This window comes from Chiloscyllium punctatum, chromosome 1 (genome assembly GCF_047496795.1).
Source record: "Chiloscyllium punctatum isolate Juve2018m chromosome 1, sChiPun1.3, whole genome shotgun sequence".
Lineage (NCBI taxonomy): Eukaryota > Metazoa > Chordata > Chondrichthyes > Orectolobiformes > Hemiscylliidae > Chiloscyllium > Chiloscyllium punctatum.
The window spans coordinates 143,821,963-143,836,581 of record NC_092739.1 but is presented as its reverse complement, the minus strand read 5'-3'; the positions used below and the strand labels follow the sequence as shown (position 1 = coordinate 143,836,581).

Genomic DNA, 14,619 nt, shown 5'->3' with positions numbered 1-14,619 from the left:
CTCAAAGAACTCTAGCGAATTAATCAAGCATGATCCAACCTTCATAAGGCCATGCTGACTGATGGAATCTGTTTCTAAATGTCCTTTTACTATTTCTTGAATAATGGATTCCACCGATTCCACCAATTTCCCAAGGACAGATTTTAAACTAACTGTTGGTTTTTGCCTCTCTCCCTTTTTGAACACTGGGATTTACATTAGTATTTTCCAATCCACTGGAACTTTTTCAGAATCCAGGGAATTTTGGAATCTAGTTATCAATGCATCCACTGGCTACAGAAAACGGTGTCTATTCTCCTAACTGTACTCTCCTAAATTATGACAGCATTTCTCCTTTCTCCCCCCACTTGAATATCACTCTGTACCACAGTGCTATGGCCAGTTTGTTCATCCTCCCTACACACCCTGCTCTCAACAACAGCAGATCAAGAGTTTCGAATTTGTTGGACAAGGACAAAGGCTGAGAATCCTGCAGTGCTACCTTCTGGAACCCTCTATCTACCTAACTTGTAGTCAGACCTTCTGGTCCCTGACCATTCCTCAAATTTTGAGGGAGTTAATCTAAGGTGTGTAATTGCTTGCTGAAAGCCAGCATCTGGATAACTCTCCCACTCCCTTTCCCTCTCCCTGATGTGTTGCACTGTTTGAAGTTTAGATACCAGCCTGTCATCTTTTGAGTCTTTGAGCCTCTGAACCTCGACAACTAATTGACTGACTGGGCAGAAATTGTGCTAAAATGATCATGGATGTGTCTGTTAATCACCTTGCTGCAGTTGGTACAACCAGCAATGTGGTTTGCACCTTTGTCAATTATGTATCCTTTCTTATATGTGAATGATGACTCTGACACAGTTGTGGACCTCCTCAGGTCAAAAATGTATTAGCATTAATCTGGTGGGAGGTTGTCGGGTTAGCAGATCTTTTCCCGCAGAGGTAAATGCAGAAGAGAACCATATCGACAAAGAATTGGATATGTACGTGCACTTTGAAAGAGCAAGATGGGCTGAGTGGCCTATTTTAGTGTTGTAGGTACCACGGTCTTGTATTTGAGCTTAAAGGGGTGTTATCTTTCCATAGCCTGACATGGAAATAATGGAACAACCAACCACATTAAGATGAATAGGACATTTGTATGCTGGATCACCCTTATACAGTTCAGAAACTATTTCAATGATTAACTGTAATGGTCCTCTCTGATAACGTACTGTTATACAGTGCTTTGACCTTTTCAGGGAAATAGCTTTTTGTTCTTTACTTCCTAATTTTTAATATGTCCCCAGTGACTAAGTGATCTTGTGGTTAATAACTGTACTGTTTTAGTGTTTTGTTTTACTCGTTCTTGTTGTGACATTCTCCTAATACATCACAGTTGTTCTATTCTGTAATGCTAATAGACTGTCATTATTTTCAGAAAAATACTGTTTTGTTTTTGTGTCCTATTACAATATCCTCGTTAGTAAACACCTGGAGAAAGACTGCAGAATGTTGCAGTACAGAAGAATCTGCACGTCCTTGTTAATGGATTGCAAAAGGCTAACAAATAAAATCAAGTACTGGAGAATCTCGGCAGGCCTGGCTGCATCTGTGGAAAAACAGAGTTAGTGGTTTGAGTCCAATGTGACACTCAGAACTGAAGAGGGTTAGAAATTTAAAATTGTTGACAAAGGGGAGGAGAAGCAAGTGGAGCAGCTCATGCAAGTGACCAGAGCAAAGGTGCTCATGATAACTGAGCGATATGCAGTAGATACAAGTAGGTGTGAGTAATTTGAAATAGGTCAGCTCTTCTGAGAGCCAACCCATGTAAACAAGACATCGTGTGAGAGGGATGTCATCAAAATGGAGCATAGCACTTATGGCCAGCAGTTGTTGAATTCAGTGTTGAGTCAGAGAGCCAGTGCAGACATGATGGACTTTTTGCTGCACTCTAACAGTTGAGTCTTGAAGGCTGTAATGTATCCAAGTGGAAATGAGTTGTAATTTGGTAGAGCACTTTGGCAGGCCTTGAACAGAAATGTTAGCATGGGAACAAGATGGTGTATTGAAATGGCAAGCAACAGGAAGGTTGAGGTCATTCTCACAGACAGTGTGGTAGTTGTCCACAATGCAGTCTTCAGTCTGTGTTTAGTCTTGCTAGTGTACAGGAGGCCTAATTAAAAGCAGTGATACTGAAGACAAGAAGAATAAGTAAATTTCTACTTCAGCCAAACTGTGTTTGAAGCATATAACAATGAGAAGGTAAAATGACAAGTGTTACGTCTTTTGTGATTTAATGGGAAGGTAACCTGAGGTGTCGAGCATGTGTGAGGAGTGATGGAGGAATCGATTGTAGTATCACAAAGGAATGCTGACATGGGAGAGGAGGAGAAGATGATGTGCTTTGTTGTGGAGACTAGTGGGGTGAAAAGTGAAGACCAAGAAACCTGTATCGTTTTTCAGGGGGGGAAGGGTGAGGACAGAAGTATCTGAATAAAGTCAGATACAGCTGAGGGTGCTGTCAACTGTGATGGGGGAGTAATTCCTTAGTTAGGGGGAAAGGAAGACATGTCAAAAACACCCCCTGGATAGTTCCATCTTGAAACAGATACTATGGAGAGTCAAGAGACTGGGTGAATGGATTGAAGTATTTACAAGAAGCATTTTGTGAAGAGATGTAATCAAAGCAATTGTGAGATTGGTGAGTTTGTAATGGATGTTAATGGACACCCTATGTTCCAGAAATAGCAATGGAGAAGTCAAGGAAAGGAAGGGAAGAGATGAACCAGGTAAAGGTGAGATAAAGATGGAAATTGGAAGTAAAACAGATTAATTTTTCCAATTCTAGGTGAGAACAAGAAACAGCCCCAGTAATATCATCAATATACTCATGAAAGTTGTGGGTTGGGACCCAAGTAGGACTGGAAAAAGGAACGTTTCTCATAATCACAAAGAGATGGGTATAACTGGGGCCTGTACATGTTCATAGACAAAGTAAAATGAGAAAAAGAAATTGATCAAAGTGAGGACAAATTCAGTCAGATAAAAAAGGAAGGGTGATAGTGATTGGGAACTGTTCAGGCCTATTTTCAGGGAATAAGTGCTGAGACTTCAATCTATCCTGATTGCAGTAGGTCTAGAGTGATTTCCTATTCATGGTGAGAAGGTGATGACTGGGTCAGGGAAATGGAAACTGTGGAACCAATGTAAAGCATTAGAGGAATTACAAAAGTAAGTGGACGTAGACTGAACAAGGTGGGAAAATACAGTAAGGTTATTAAGAAATAAGCTCAGTCAAGAAGGAACAAGCTGAAACAATAGCTATTCCTGAGCAGTACTTTAGTGGACTTTGGGAAGAAGGTAGTGTGAGGGGTGGGGGGGTCTATTTGGTGGGAAATTGGAGGGGAAGTCTCCAGAGGAGATAAGGTCAGTGACAATCCTGGAAACACAACTTAATGGTCAGTGATAGGCTCATGGTCCAGGGGAAGATAGCAGACGTTTTTGCAGTTGATGGATAACCTCTGCAAGGTGGAGGTTGGCATGCCATGTGACAACAACACCATCCTTATTGATGGTTTGACAACAAAGTTGGGGTTAGACCTGAGAGAATGGAGTGAAGCAGTTTCAGAGAGAAGCAAGTTAGGTAGGTAAGGAGAACAGAAAAATGAAAGCCGGTAATATCGTTGACAGTTCCTGCTGAAGTGATCAAATGTAGGTAAGAGGGCAAGGAGAGGTCCAGTTGAAAGGGAGAGAGATCTGACCGTGGAATTAGGCATAGATGAAGATGAATGTCATGCCATGCCCAAAATTCATTGAGATGAGGGTGTAAAGGATAAAACAGAGTCCTTAGCTGACCACTAATTGGCATCAGAGAATGGAAGGTCAGTGGGTATGGTGAACACACAACAAGACTGGAATGGAATCAGCAGGAAAGAGATGGAGGATACATTCAGAGGGTTTGTTAATCTGACCTAGTAATACAAATATGGAAATTAGAAACAATAGTTGTGGCTTTTCCAGTCTTCCCCACATCCAATAAACGTAACCAAATAAATGTGGTTTAACATTTTGACAGGTTTCTGAGCTTGCAACCATTTTATCTGACTCCCTTTGTTTCTGTCCTTTTAGACTTTGGATCTCAATCGTTTATATTCAAATGACATCCATGCCTTTGCCAACACATATGGTATTGAAGCTGCTCTAAGAGTCATAGAGAAAGAAATAAAAGATGTATTTTCTGTATATGGTAAGCCTACTTTTTCTCATCTAGTTATGCTGTTAGTGCAGGATTTCCATAATTTGGCCCGGTGATGATAAAGGAATAGCAATGCATTTCCAAGTTAGGATTGTGTGTGACCCACAGGTTTTGGTGTCACTGTGCACTTGATGCCCTTATCTTTCTATATGATAGAGGTTGTGGGTTTGGAAGGTGATGTTGGTAAGTTGCTGCAATTCCCATATAGTTGGTATAAACCGCTGCTATTGCGCAGCAGTGATGGAGGGAGTTGACTATTAAGAAAGTGAATGTTTGATTGTTGATTGGGCAGCTTTGCCCGAGAATGGGTCTTCAGCTAATGGTTTGTTGGTTTGGAATAATGCTGCAATTCAACTGATCTGTTATCAAAATTTGTTTGTAACAGTAAAATTGATATGCAAAACTATTATTACATTGAACAGAATTCACTGTTGTTGAATGCCATTCATGGGTGATATTTACCAAGAAGGTCTTTGATGAAATTATGTCATCCTGAACTTAAGATATCCTGGCAAATGGCATCACTTCTTGACAGCCATTCAGCCCTTCTAGCTTAATCTGCTGTTTAGGTAGATCATAGTGACACTGTACTCAGCATTGTTTGCCTTTTTTCCATATTCCACACTTGACAAAAAAGATTCTGGAGTTATAGAGTCATACAGCACAGAAGAGGTCCTTTGGCCCTTTAAGTCTGCACCAACCTACCTATGCTAATCCACTTTTTAGCACTTGCTCTGTAGCTTTGATTGTTATATCATTTCAAGTGCTCATCCACATACTTTTTAAAGGTTGAGGGTTCCTGTGTCCTGGGCTGAGAATGTGTTACTGGAAAAGCGCAGCAGGTCAGGCAGCATCCAAGGAACAGTAGAATCAATGTTTCGGGCATAAGCCCTTCTTCAGGAAGGACCTGTATCCACTCATGTAAACAGCCTTCTACTACCACCCTCTGTTTCATACCACTAAGCTACTTTTGGATTCATCTTACTAAGCTGCCCTGGATATGGAGTGTTTTTGCCTTCATTATGAGACTCCCATGACCACCTTTTGACAAAATCAACTGTCTCTGATCAAACCTTGAGAGAGATACACACACACACACACACACACATTTGAAAGATGGAGTAGAGAAGCAGGAGGCTGGAAGAACACAGCAAGCCATGCAGCTTCAGAGGGTGGAAAAAGAAGGGTTACACCTGAAACGTTGACTTCTCCACCTCCTGATGCTGCCTGGCTTGCTGTGTTCTTCTAGCTTCCTGCTTGTCTACATCATTGAAAGGTGACAATAATAGACAATATTTACGATGTAGTTTCTACTGTTAATGGATTCTTCCTGGTAATTGTTCCACACACCCTTGAAGGTGCAGCAGTTACCTTTGGAGTGGAAAATGTAATCATGGATATGCATACAGCAAACTTTCATAAACAAAATTTAATGATTACTCAGTCTGCTTTAGTGAGTTTAGTTGATTGATAAATATTGACAAGCGATAATTCCCTATTCTTTGAAACGGGAACCTTTACCTCTGCCTGAGTGACCAGGTTAGCCTGGGTTTAATGTCTCCTTTTGAAAGTCAAAGGGATGTTGGATATTGCCCACTCTGTTCTGCATTGATGTGCAGTGAATTGTATAACATATTATACCTCAAGTTGCTAATCAGGTTTTTTGTTTTGGATCAATATAATTTACAAATTGACATTTTAATTGACTTGAATGGGAAATAACTTTGTTTTCCTAAGACAAATTTTCCCCAAGTAAAAGGCCTATTTCCAAAATAGCTGACGAGGTGACTTGTTATTTAAGTGCATTGAAACTTTAAAATGCTTTGCCACAGATATTGGGCAGGCTTTCTCTTTAATACATTCATGTGACTTGGGCATGGATGGCTGGGCCTTTGTAAATCTTAGCAATGCATCTTGTAGATGATACTCACTGATGCTACTAAGTGTCGGTGGGGAAGGGAAATTTTGTGGATTTGGTGCCAATCAAACAGGCACATGAAGCACCTGTGGATATGGAATCAATAATGATATGGTATATGGGTTATGGACTTAGCTTGTTGAAGTGTCCAGTTGCAGCTGGAGTTTTATGTACAGTTCTGGTCACTTCATTCCCAAATATTACATTACGGAGTTGCTATGTTCCTAACGCCTACAAATTGCAAATTTGATGAAAGATTGGTAATCTAGAATTGTTTCCATTGAACAAAGGAGGCTGAGGGTGAGCTTAATCATATAACATAACAAGAGCTTAATAGAGTGAACAGGTAAAAGAGGTTTCCCCCAGCAGAAACCTCAGTTACCAGAAGGCACGGATTTAAGGTGATCAGTTGAGATTAGATGGGGCATGAGGATGATGCAATTAGTGGTGGTGCACGTGCACACGCACTCGCGCTCTCTCGCTGTTTGTGTGTGTGTCTGTATCTCTGTGTGTGTCTGTGTCTATGTGTGTGTGCGTGCATGCGTGTGTCTCTCTTTCTCTCTATCTGTGTGTGTGTGTTCTTGCTCTGTGTCTGCTTATGTGGCTCTGTCTCTTTCTTTGTGCTTGTGTGGCTGTCTATTTCCTGTCTGTATGGGTCTGTGTGTGTGTGTGTGTCTCTCTCTCTCTCTCTCTCTGTGCATAAAGTGTGTGTGTGTCTCCCTCTCCCTCTCTGTCTCTTGCTCTGTGTCTCTTTCTCTCTGTCTGTGTGTGTGTATGTCTCTCTCTGTGCGTAAAATGTGTGTCTCTCTCTCTCTTGCTCCATCGGTGTGTGTCTCTCTCTGTCTCTCTGTGTGTGGTGTATGTGTGTCTCTCTGTGTGTGTCTCTCTCTCTCTCGCTCTCTCTTCCTTTCTTTCTCTCTCTCTTGAACATAAAATATAAAACTTTACAGCACAGTACAGGCCCTTTAGCCCTCTATGTTGTGCCGACCTGTGAAATTGATCTGATGCCCATCTAACCTACACCATTCCATTGTTATCCATATGTATGTCCAATGCCCATTTAAATGCCCTTAATGTCAGCGAGTCTAATACTGTTGCAGGCAGGCCATTCAATGCCCCTACTACTCTGAGTAAAGAAACTGCCCAGATATCTGTCCTAAATCTATCACCCCTCAACTTAAAACTATGTCCCCTCCTGTTAGCCATCCAAGAGAAAGGGCTTTCACTGTCCACCCTATTTAACTCTCTGATGATCTTGTGCATCTCAATTAAGTCACCTCTCGTTCTTCTCTCCAATGAAAACAGCCTCAGTTCCCTCAGCCTTTCCTCGTAAGACCTTCCTTCCATACCAGGCAACCTCCTAGTATATCTCCTTTGAACCCTTTCCAAAGCTTCCACATCCTTCCAATTACATGGTGACCAGAACTGTACACGATACTCTAGGTGCGGCCTTACCAGTGTCTTGTGCAGCTGAAACATGACCTTGTGGCTCCAAAACGCAATCGCCCTACCGATAAACACCAACACACCATATGCCTTCTTAACAACCCTATCAACCTGGGTGGTAACTTTCAGGGATTTATGCGCTTGGACACCGAGGTCTCTCTTCATCTACACTGCCAAGAATTGTACCATTAGCCCAGTACTCTGCATTCCTGTTACTTCTAAAGTGAACTACCTCACACTTTTCTACATTAAGCTCCATTTGCCACTTCTCAGCCCAGCTCTGCAGCTTATCTATGTCCCTCTAACTCGCAGCATCCTTCGGCACTATCCACAACTCTGCCTACCTTAGTGTCATCCATATATTTACTACCCCATCCTTCTATGCACACATCCAGATCATTTATAAAAATGACCAACAGCAGAGGCCCTAAAACAGATCCTTGTGGCACACCACTGGTAACCGTGCTCCATGATGAACATTTCCCATCAACCACCACCCTCTGTCATCTTTCAACTAGCCAATTTATTATCCAATTTGCTAAATCATCATCAATCCCAATACTCCGTATTTTGTGCAACAGCCTACCGTGCGGAACTTTATCAAATGCCTTACTAAAGTCCATATCAACTGCTTTACCTTCATGCACCTGTTTTGTCACCTTCTCGAAGAACTCAATAAGGTTAGCTAGGCATGACCTACCCTTCACAAAACCGTGTTGACTATCTCTGATCAAATTATTCCTTTCCAGGTGATTATAAATCCTATCTCTAATAACCTTTTCCAACACCTTACCCACAACTGAAGTAAGGCTCACTGGCCTATAGTTACCAGGATAATCTCTACTCCCCTTCTTAAGCAAGGGAGCAAAATTTGATATCCTCTGGTCTTCTGGCACTACTCCTGTCGACAACAACGTCCTAAAGATTGAAGCCAAAGGCTCTGTATTCTCCTCCCTGGCTTCCTGGAGAATCTGAGGATAAATCCCATCTGGCCCAGGGGTCTTGTTTATTTTCAGATCTTCCAAAATTGTCAACCCTTCTAATCCAGTAGCCTGTATCTCCATATTCTCACTAACATTGCCCTTTTCCAGTGTGAATACTGACAAAAAGTATTCATTAAGTGCCTCCCTTATGTCCTCAGATACTACTTTCCATTACTATCTTTGGCCCTAATCTTAGTCTAGTCATTCTTTTATTTCTGATAAACCTATAGAAGGCTTTGGGGTTTTCCTTGATCTTATCCACCAACAACTTCTCATGTCCCCTCCTGGCTCTTCTTAGCCCTCTATTTAGATTTTCTGCCCCCCCCCTAACTGAGCCTTCACACCACCTCCTCACATAAGCCTTCCTCTTCCTGTGTGTGTGTGTGTGTGTGTGTGTGTCTCTGTCGCTGTCTGCCTCTCTCTCTCTCTCTCTCTCTCTCTCTCTCTCACCCGCTGCCTCTCTGTTGCTCTGGCTCTCGTTTAAAGTCAACCACATTGCTGTGGGTGTGAAGTCATGTAAGGTCAGATTAAGTAAGGCAGTTCTCTTCTCTAAAGGACATTAGTGAGCCAGATAGATTTTTCCTAACAATCAGCAAGGGATTTGTGGTCATCATTAGACTCTTAATTCCAAATTTTTATTGAACTGCAATTTCACTATCTGCCATGATAGGATTTGAACCTGTGTCCCCAGAACATTATCTGGGTGTCTCAGTTAACAGTCCCACAATAAGACCACAAACCCATTGCCTCCCTTTTTAGTCTTTGCCAGAAGCTGAGTTTTGCAAATGCAGCATTCAGTGTTTTGTAAACAGCCTGGGTCACTGGGCATTTTTTGTGTACACCATATTGCACCAGCTTTTTCAGATTAGCATTTACTTCAGGTCGTTAGTAAACGTGTGGCCAGATCCCAAGAAGATATTTGTTGCAGACTCCCAGACCGGTCAGTAAATCATGCTCATTCACAGAAATCAAATCCTGATTAACAACAGTTTAGCAAAGGAGGTGGGATTTTGAAGGAGTTTGTCTGTTGTGCATTAGTGCAGATAAATGCAGCCACTGATTTAGTTCATATCCTTAATCACCTTCTTGGTCTGATGGTATGCTGAGTCATCAACTATTTTGGAACAACTTTCCTTTCACTTGGGTGGACTTCAAGTATTGTTCAAAAGGTAACAACATGTTTCCTAAAATTCAGGAATGCTGTTGCTTGTCATGATGTCCAAATAGTTCTGTTGTCCGATGATCCAGTGTTGTGATGCTGTCCTAACACTGAACTGGATGCTTAGGTTCATTGATCATATTCAGTATTTTTAATTAGTTGAAAAATATTTTCTTTGTCCCCTGTCTGTCTCTCTTCTCTCTCTCTGTCTCGCTGTTGCTTACCCAGGCATTCAAGTGGATCCTCGCCATCTTTCTCTTGTGGCAGATTACATGTGTTTTGATGGTTCATACAAACCATTTAATCGAATTGGCATGCAGTCAAGCTCCTCGCCCCTTCAGCAGATGACCTTTGAAACCAGCTACAAGTTCTTAAAACATGCAACTATGCTCGGTAAGAAAGATCTTGTTAACACGCAAAAGCAGTTTTTGCTCTTTGTTTAGTTTCCATTTTAACTTGAGTAAGTAATTTCATGTGGGCACAGTGACGTCTTGAATCTCGTACTGTTTGAATGACACACTAAGGTGACAAGGACATGGATTGTACGTGAGGGATCTCTGATGTCAGTCATCAAAAGCAGCTCCATAGCATCAATACTGAGCTGGCTGGCTCATGCTGGCCTTTCATAATCATTTGCTGCCTCGTGGCATGCTGCACCTGAATGCTTACTTTCAGCAACTGGTATACAAACAGACTGAGATCTTTTACTTGCCCAGTTTCCCAATCTATCATTGTTCAGATAATAATCTGACTTGCATTTTTGTTTTGCTACCAAAGTGGATAATCTCACATTTATCCACATTATTTTTAATTTGCTATGCAATTGTCAACTCGCACAAGTTGTCCAAGGATTGGAGGATTTCCAAATCCTTCTCACAGTTCATCTTCCCACCCAGCTTTATGCTGATCTGTGAACCTGGAGATATTACATTTAATTCCCTCATATAAATCATTAATATATGTTGTGAATAGGTGTGATTTAAGCATTAATCCCTGTGGTATCCCAACTGTCACTGTCTGCCATTCTGAAAAAGACTCATTTATTCCTACTCTTTGTTTCCTGTCTACCAGACAGATCTCTGTCCAAGTCTGTACACAACTCCTAAATCCCACGCAGTTTAATTTTGCAAGCTGATCTCTTGTGTGTGACCTCATCAAAAGCCTTCAGAAAGTCCAAGTAAAGCACATCGACTTGATTCCCCTTATCACCTCTGCTATTTATATCTTCGAAATATTCCTGTAGATTTGTTAAGCATTTCCCTTGTATAAATCCATGGTGTCGAATCCTGTCACTATTTCCAAGTGCTCTGCTGTTTAATCTTCTATAATAGCATTTATCTTTTATAATTATTAACCAAAAATATTTTAAAAAAACAATTTTGTAATAATTATCTGTTATAATAACATTTTCCCCACTACCAATATCAGGCTAGCCAGTCGATAATTCCACTTTAAAATATTGGGATATATTGTTACCTTCCAATCCACAGGAATGCAGTAAGATCAGGACAATATCCAGGTTTGGGCTGACAAGTTGCAAGTAACATTTGAACCAACTTGTGTGAAGATGCAGAAGATATGGGAAGACTTTTAAATAAATGTGTTGTCTCCATATTCACAGAGAGCAAAGATGTAGTAACCCAAGAGAAAAGTGTGAAATATTGGACAAATTAATCATAACCAGAGAGAAAGTGTTAGGGGAATTGGAAGTGGATAAATTGCTAAGGCCAGCTGGATTATTCCTTAGGATATTGAAGGAGGTCAGGGGGGAAATTGCAGATGCTCAGAGGATTATTTTCCTCCTTTGAACAACCATGCAGCTGAGTCATTCCAGGATCTTATATATTGAGTGTGTTGAATGCTAAGTGATGCAGTAGGTGAGAGAGTGGGGGGCACTGAGTGACACAGTAGGTGGGGGGCACTGGGTGACACAGTAGGTGGGAGAGTGGGGGGCACTGAGTGATGTAGGTGGGAGAGTAGGGGCACTGAGTGACGCACTAGGTGGGAGAGTGGGAACAATCATTATCTTGATTTGACCCATTTTCCTTTCTAATAAACTAAAATATATTGGAGATTTTTTTGAGTTATGGATTCAGTCACAGCAAGAATGTAGAGGGAGAAATTGGTTCTAAGATCTTTGCAGTCAAGTAATGCAGGGTTCTTTCTTGGGCTTGTACACATTGGAATTTAGAAGAATAAAACGTGATGTTTTTGATATAAAGAATGTTTTCAGGAGGACTGAGAGAGTAAATGCTCAAGGGGACTTTTCCCCTTTTAAAGGAATTTGGAACCACGGTTTATAGTTTCAGAATAAGAAGTCTCCATTTGAGAAGGTGATGAGGAATTTTTTTTCTTTAGGTGGGTAATCTTTGGAGTTCTGTACCTCAGAGAGCAGCAGCAAGCAGATTATTGAATAAATTTAAGGCTCCAGTTAAACAGTTTTTTTTAATCTACGTTAGTCTAAGACTACTGGGGATCAATAGAAAATTGGATTTAAAGCCACATTCGGAACAGCCATGATCTTATTGAATAGTGGACTCGGCCTCAGGGGGCTGTACAGCCTACCCCTGTGCCTGTTTCTTATGTGGTACTTGGGCACAAATGTTATTCCCACCAGACAGTCTCTCCATAGTGGTGAAAATAATAGTACTGCTCAAATTGTAACTCCTGTCTCTGAACAGGACCTTTCTTTTTCATGGGGAAAGGGCATGTTTCATATGCATCTGTTTTGCAAAGGTAACCAGCTGTATAAGTCACCCGCTGCCTCCACTGTTTATAGATTTCTGTTTATCTTCATACCCAAGGTGTGTAGGTTAGACTCTGTGAGAGTAATCATGAACTTAGTCCAGCTCCTTTAGATACACAGGATCCCTCTTTGGTTCGGATCCCAAGACCTCTTTAGGGGCAGTCAGCTATGCTTTGAGATTGTGAAAGGTTGGTTGTGAATGGTTTGTAAATTACCAATAACCCATTAGTGTCAGCCTCGTGCAGCAGGTCAGGCAGCACTGAGGAGCAGGAGAATAGACATTTCAAGCATAAGCCCTTCATCAGGAATGAGGCTTGTGGGCTGGGGCTGAGAGATAAATGGGAAGGTAGCTGAAAATGCGATAGGTAGATGAAGGTTGGGGGGAAAGGTGATAGCTTGGAGAGGAGGGTGCAGTGGATAGATGAGAAAGCTGATGAACATGTCAAGAGGGCTTGGAACTGGGATAATGTCGAGGGATGGGAAATGAGGAAACTGGTGAAATCCATATTGATCCCATGAGGTTGCAGAGTCCCAAGGTGTTAGATGAAGCGTTCTTCCTCCAGATGTAGGGTGGTTTGGCGATGGAGGAGATCCAGGGCCTGCATGTTCTTGGCAGAGTGGGAGGGGGCATTGAAGTATTCAGCCAGGGGGCAGTGGGGTTGGTTGGTGCAGGTGTCCCAGAGATGTTCACTGAAACGATCCACAAGTTGGCATCCAGTCTTCTGATGTAGAGGAGACTATATCAGATGCAATGGATACAGTACCTTAAACCCCCCCCCCTTCCCCAGATAATGTCTCCAACATTGACTGTACAGGGCGGAGGTGGAACCTGTCAAAAAGTTGTATGTGCGCACGTGCTATTTGGAAACTTAGCCACAAAGGCAGCAGCAGCAGTCTTACTGTTGGTGTCCAGACCAGCTGCCCCAGAAGTGGCGGACGGGGATGTGCGAGATTGGGGGCTTGGGTGGAGTCTTAGGGTGGGTATGAACATTGGCGGGGTGGGAGCGGACAGGGTTGGGGGAGATGGGTTTGGAGGCGGACGGGGAGGCGGGGTCTCGCACACAGTGTGCCTTTGCCTTGCCCCCTGAACATGGGGGAGCAGACTTCACAGAAAAGTCAGAGCCCCAGAGGAAATCAATTAACCGAATAATCAATTATCCGAACAAAATAGTACCCGCCCATCTCGTTTGGATAATCGGGGTTCCTTTGTATACGGAGGTTTGTGGGGTGGAAGGTGAGGACTATGGGGGAGTTTCTGTCCTTGTTGCATTGGGAGGGTTGGAGTTCAAGGGCAGAGGTGCAGGAAGTGGAGAAGATGCGCTGGAGGGCATCATCAAACACGTGGAAGGGGAAATTGCGATCTTTGAAGAAGGAGGCCATTTGGGATTTTCTAAGGTGGAACTGGTTCTTCTTGGGAACAGATGCAGTGGAGTCAGAGGAATTCTCGGGCAACCGACCGACCATGGATATCCACAACAAACCCACTGACTCCCACAACTATCTAGACTACACTTCCTCCCACCCTACCTCCTGTAAAAATGCCATCCCTTATTCCCAATTCCTCCACCTCTGCCACATCTGTTCCCAGGATGACCAATTCCACCTTAGAACATCCCAAGTCGCTGGCTTATGCCAGAAACGTCTATTCCCTTGCTCCTCGGATGCTGCCTGACCAGCTGTGCTTTGCCAGCACCACACACTTGACTCTGATCTCCAGCATCTGCAGTCCTCGCTTTCTCCAGGCTCATTGGATCTGTCCAAGAGGACCTTTCCAAATTTTCAAAACATTTAAAAATCCTACTTTTTAAATCTTTGAAAACTTTTGTCTACCATCTTTAAAAAGAACATTGCTTGTTTTTTCACCCTGATAGCTGTTGTACTGAATTGCTGCTGCATGACTAATTTCACTCTTCCACTATCACAATCAGTTGCCTTCTGTTTCATAGCTTCACAACTACCAGTGGTTATCGATTCTTTAATATGGAATTATGGATCCCAGTGTTTGTTGTTATAATGTATTTTGTACTTGGTTGAGATATTTGTTGTAAGGCTTTATTCAGTTGAATGAAATGTAGTAAATGTTTTTATTAATAATGTTTTGTTTCCAATACACATTTTGAAATTTATTTCATCTCATCT

The 14,619-nt window shown here is 42.1% G+C and overlaps 1 protein-coding gene across 1 annotated transcript in view; it reads left to right on the top strand.

The window, feature by feature from the left end:
* Positions 1 to 14,619, top strand: part of polr1a (RNA polymerase I subunit A) — a 142,766-nt gene that overhangs the window by 114,277 nt on the left and 13,870 nt on the right. Inside the window, exons 32-33 of the mRNA XM_072576247.1 lie at positions 4,102 to 4,219; positions 9,963 to 10,127. Of these exons, the coding sequence (XP_072432348.1) occupies positions 4,102 to 4,219; positions 9,963 to 10,127 (283 nt within the window). The remainder of the gene's footprint in view (positions 1 to 4,101; positions 4,220 to 9,962; positions 10,128 to 14,619) is intronic.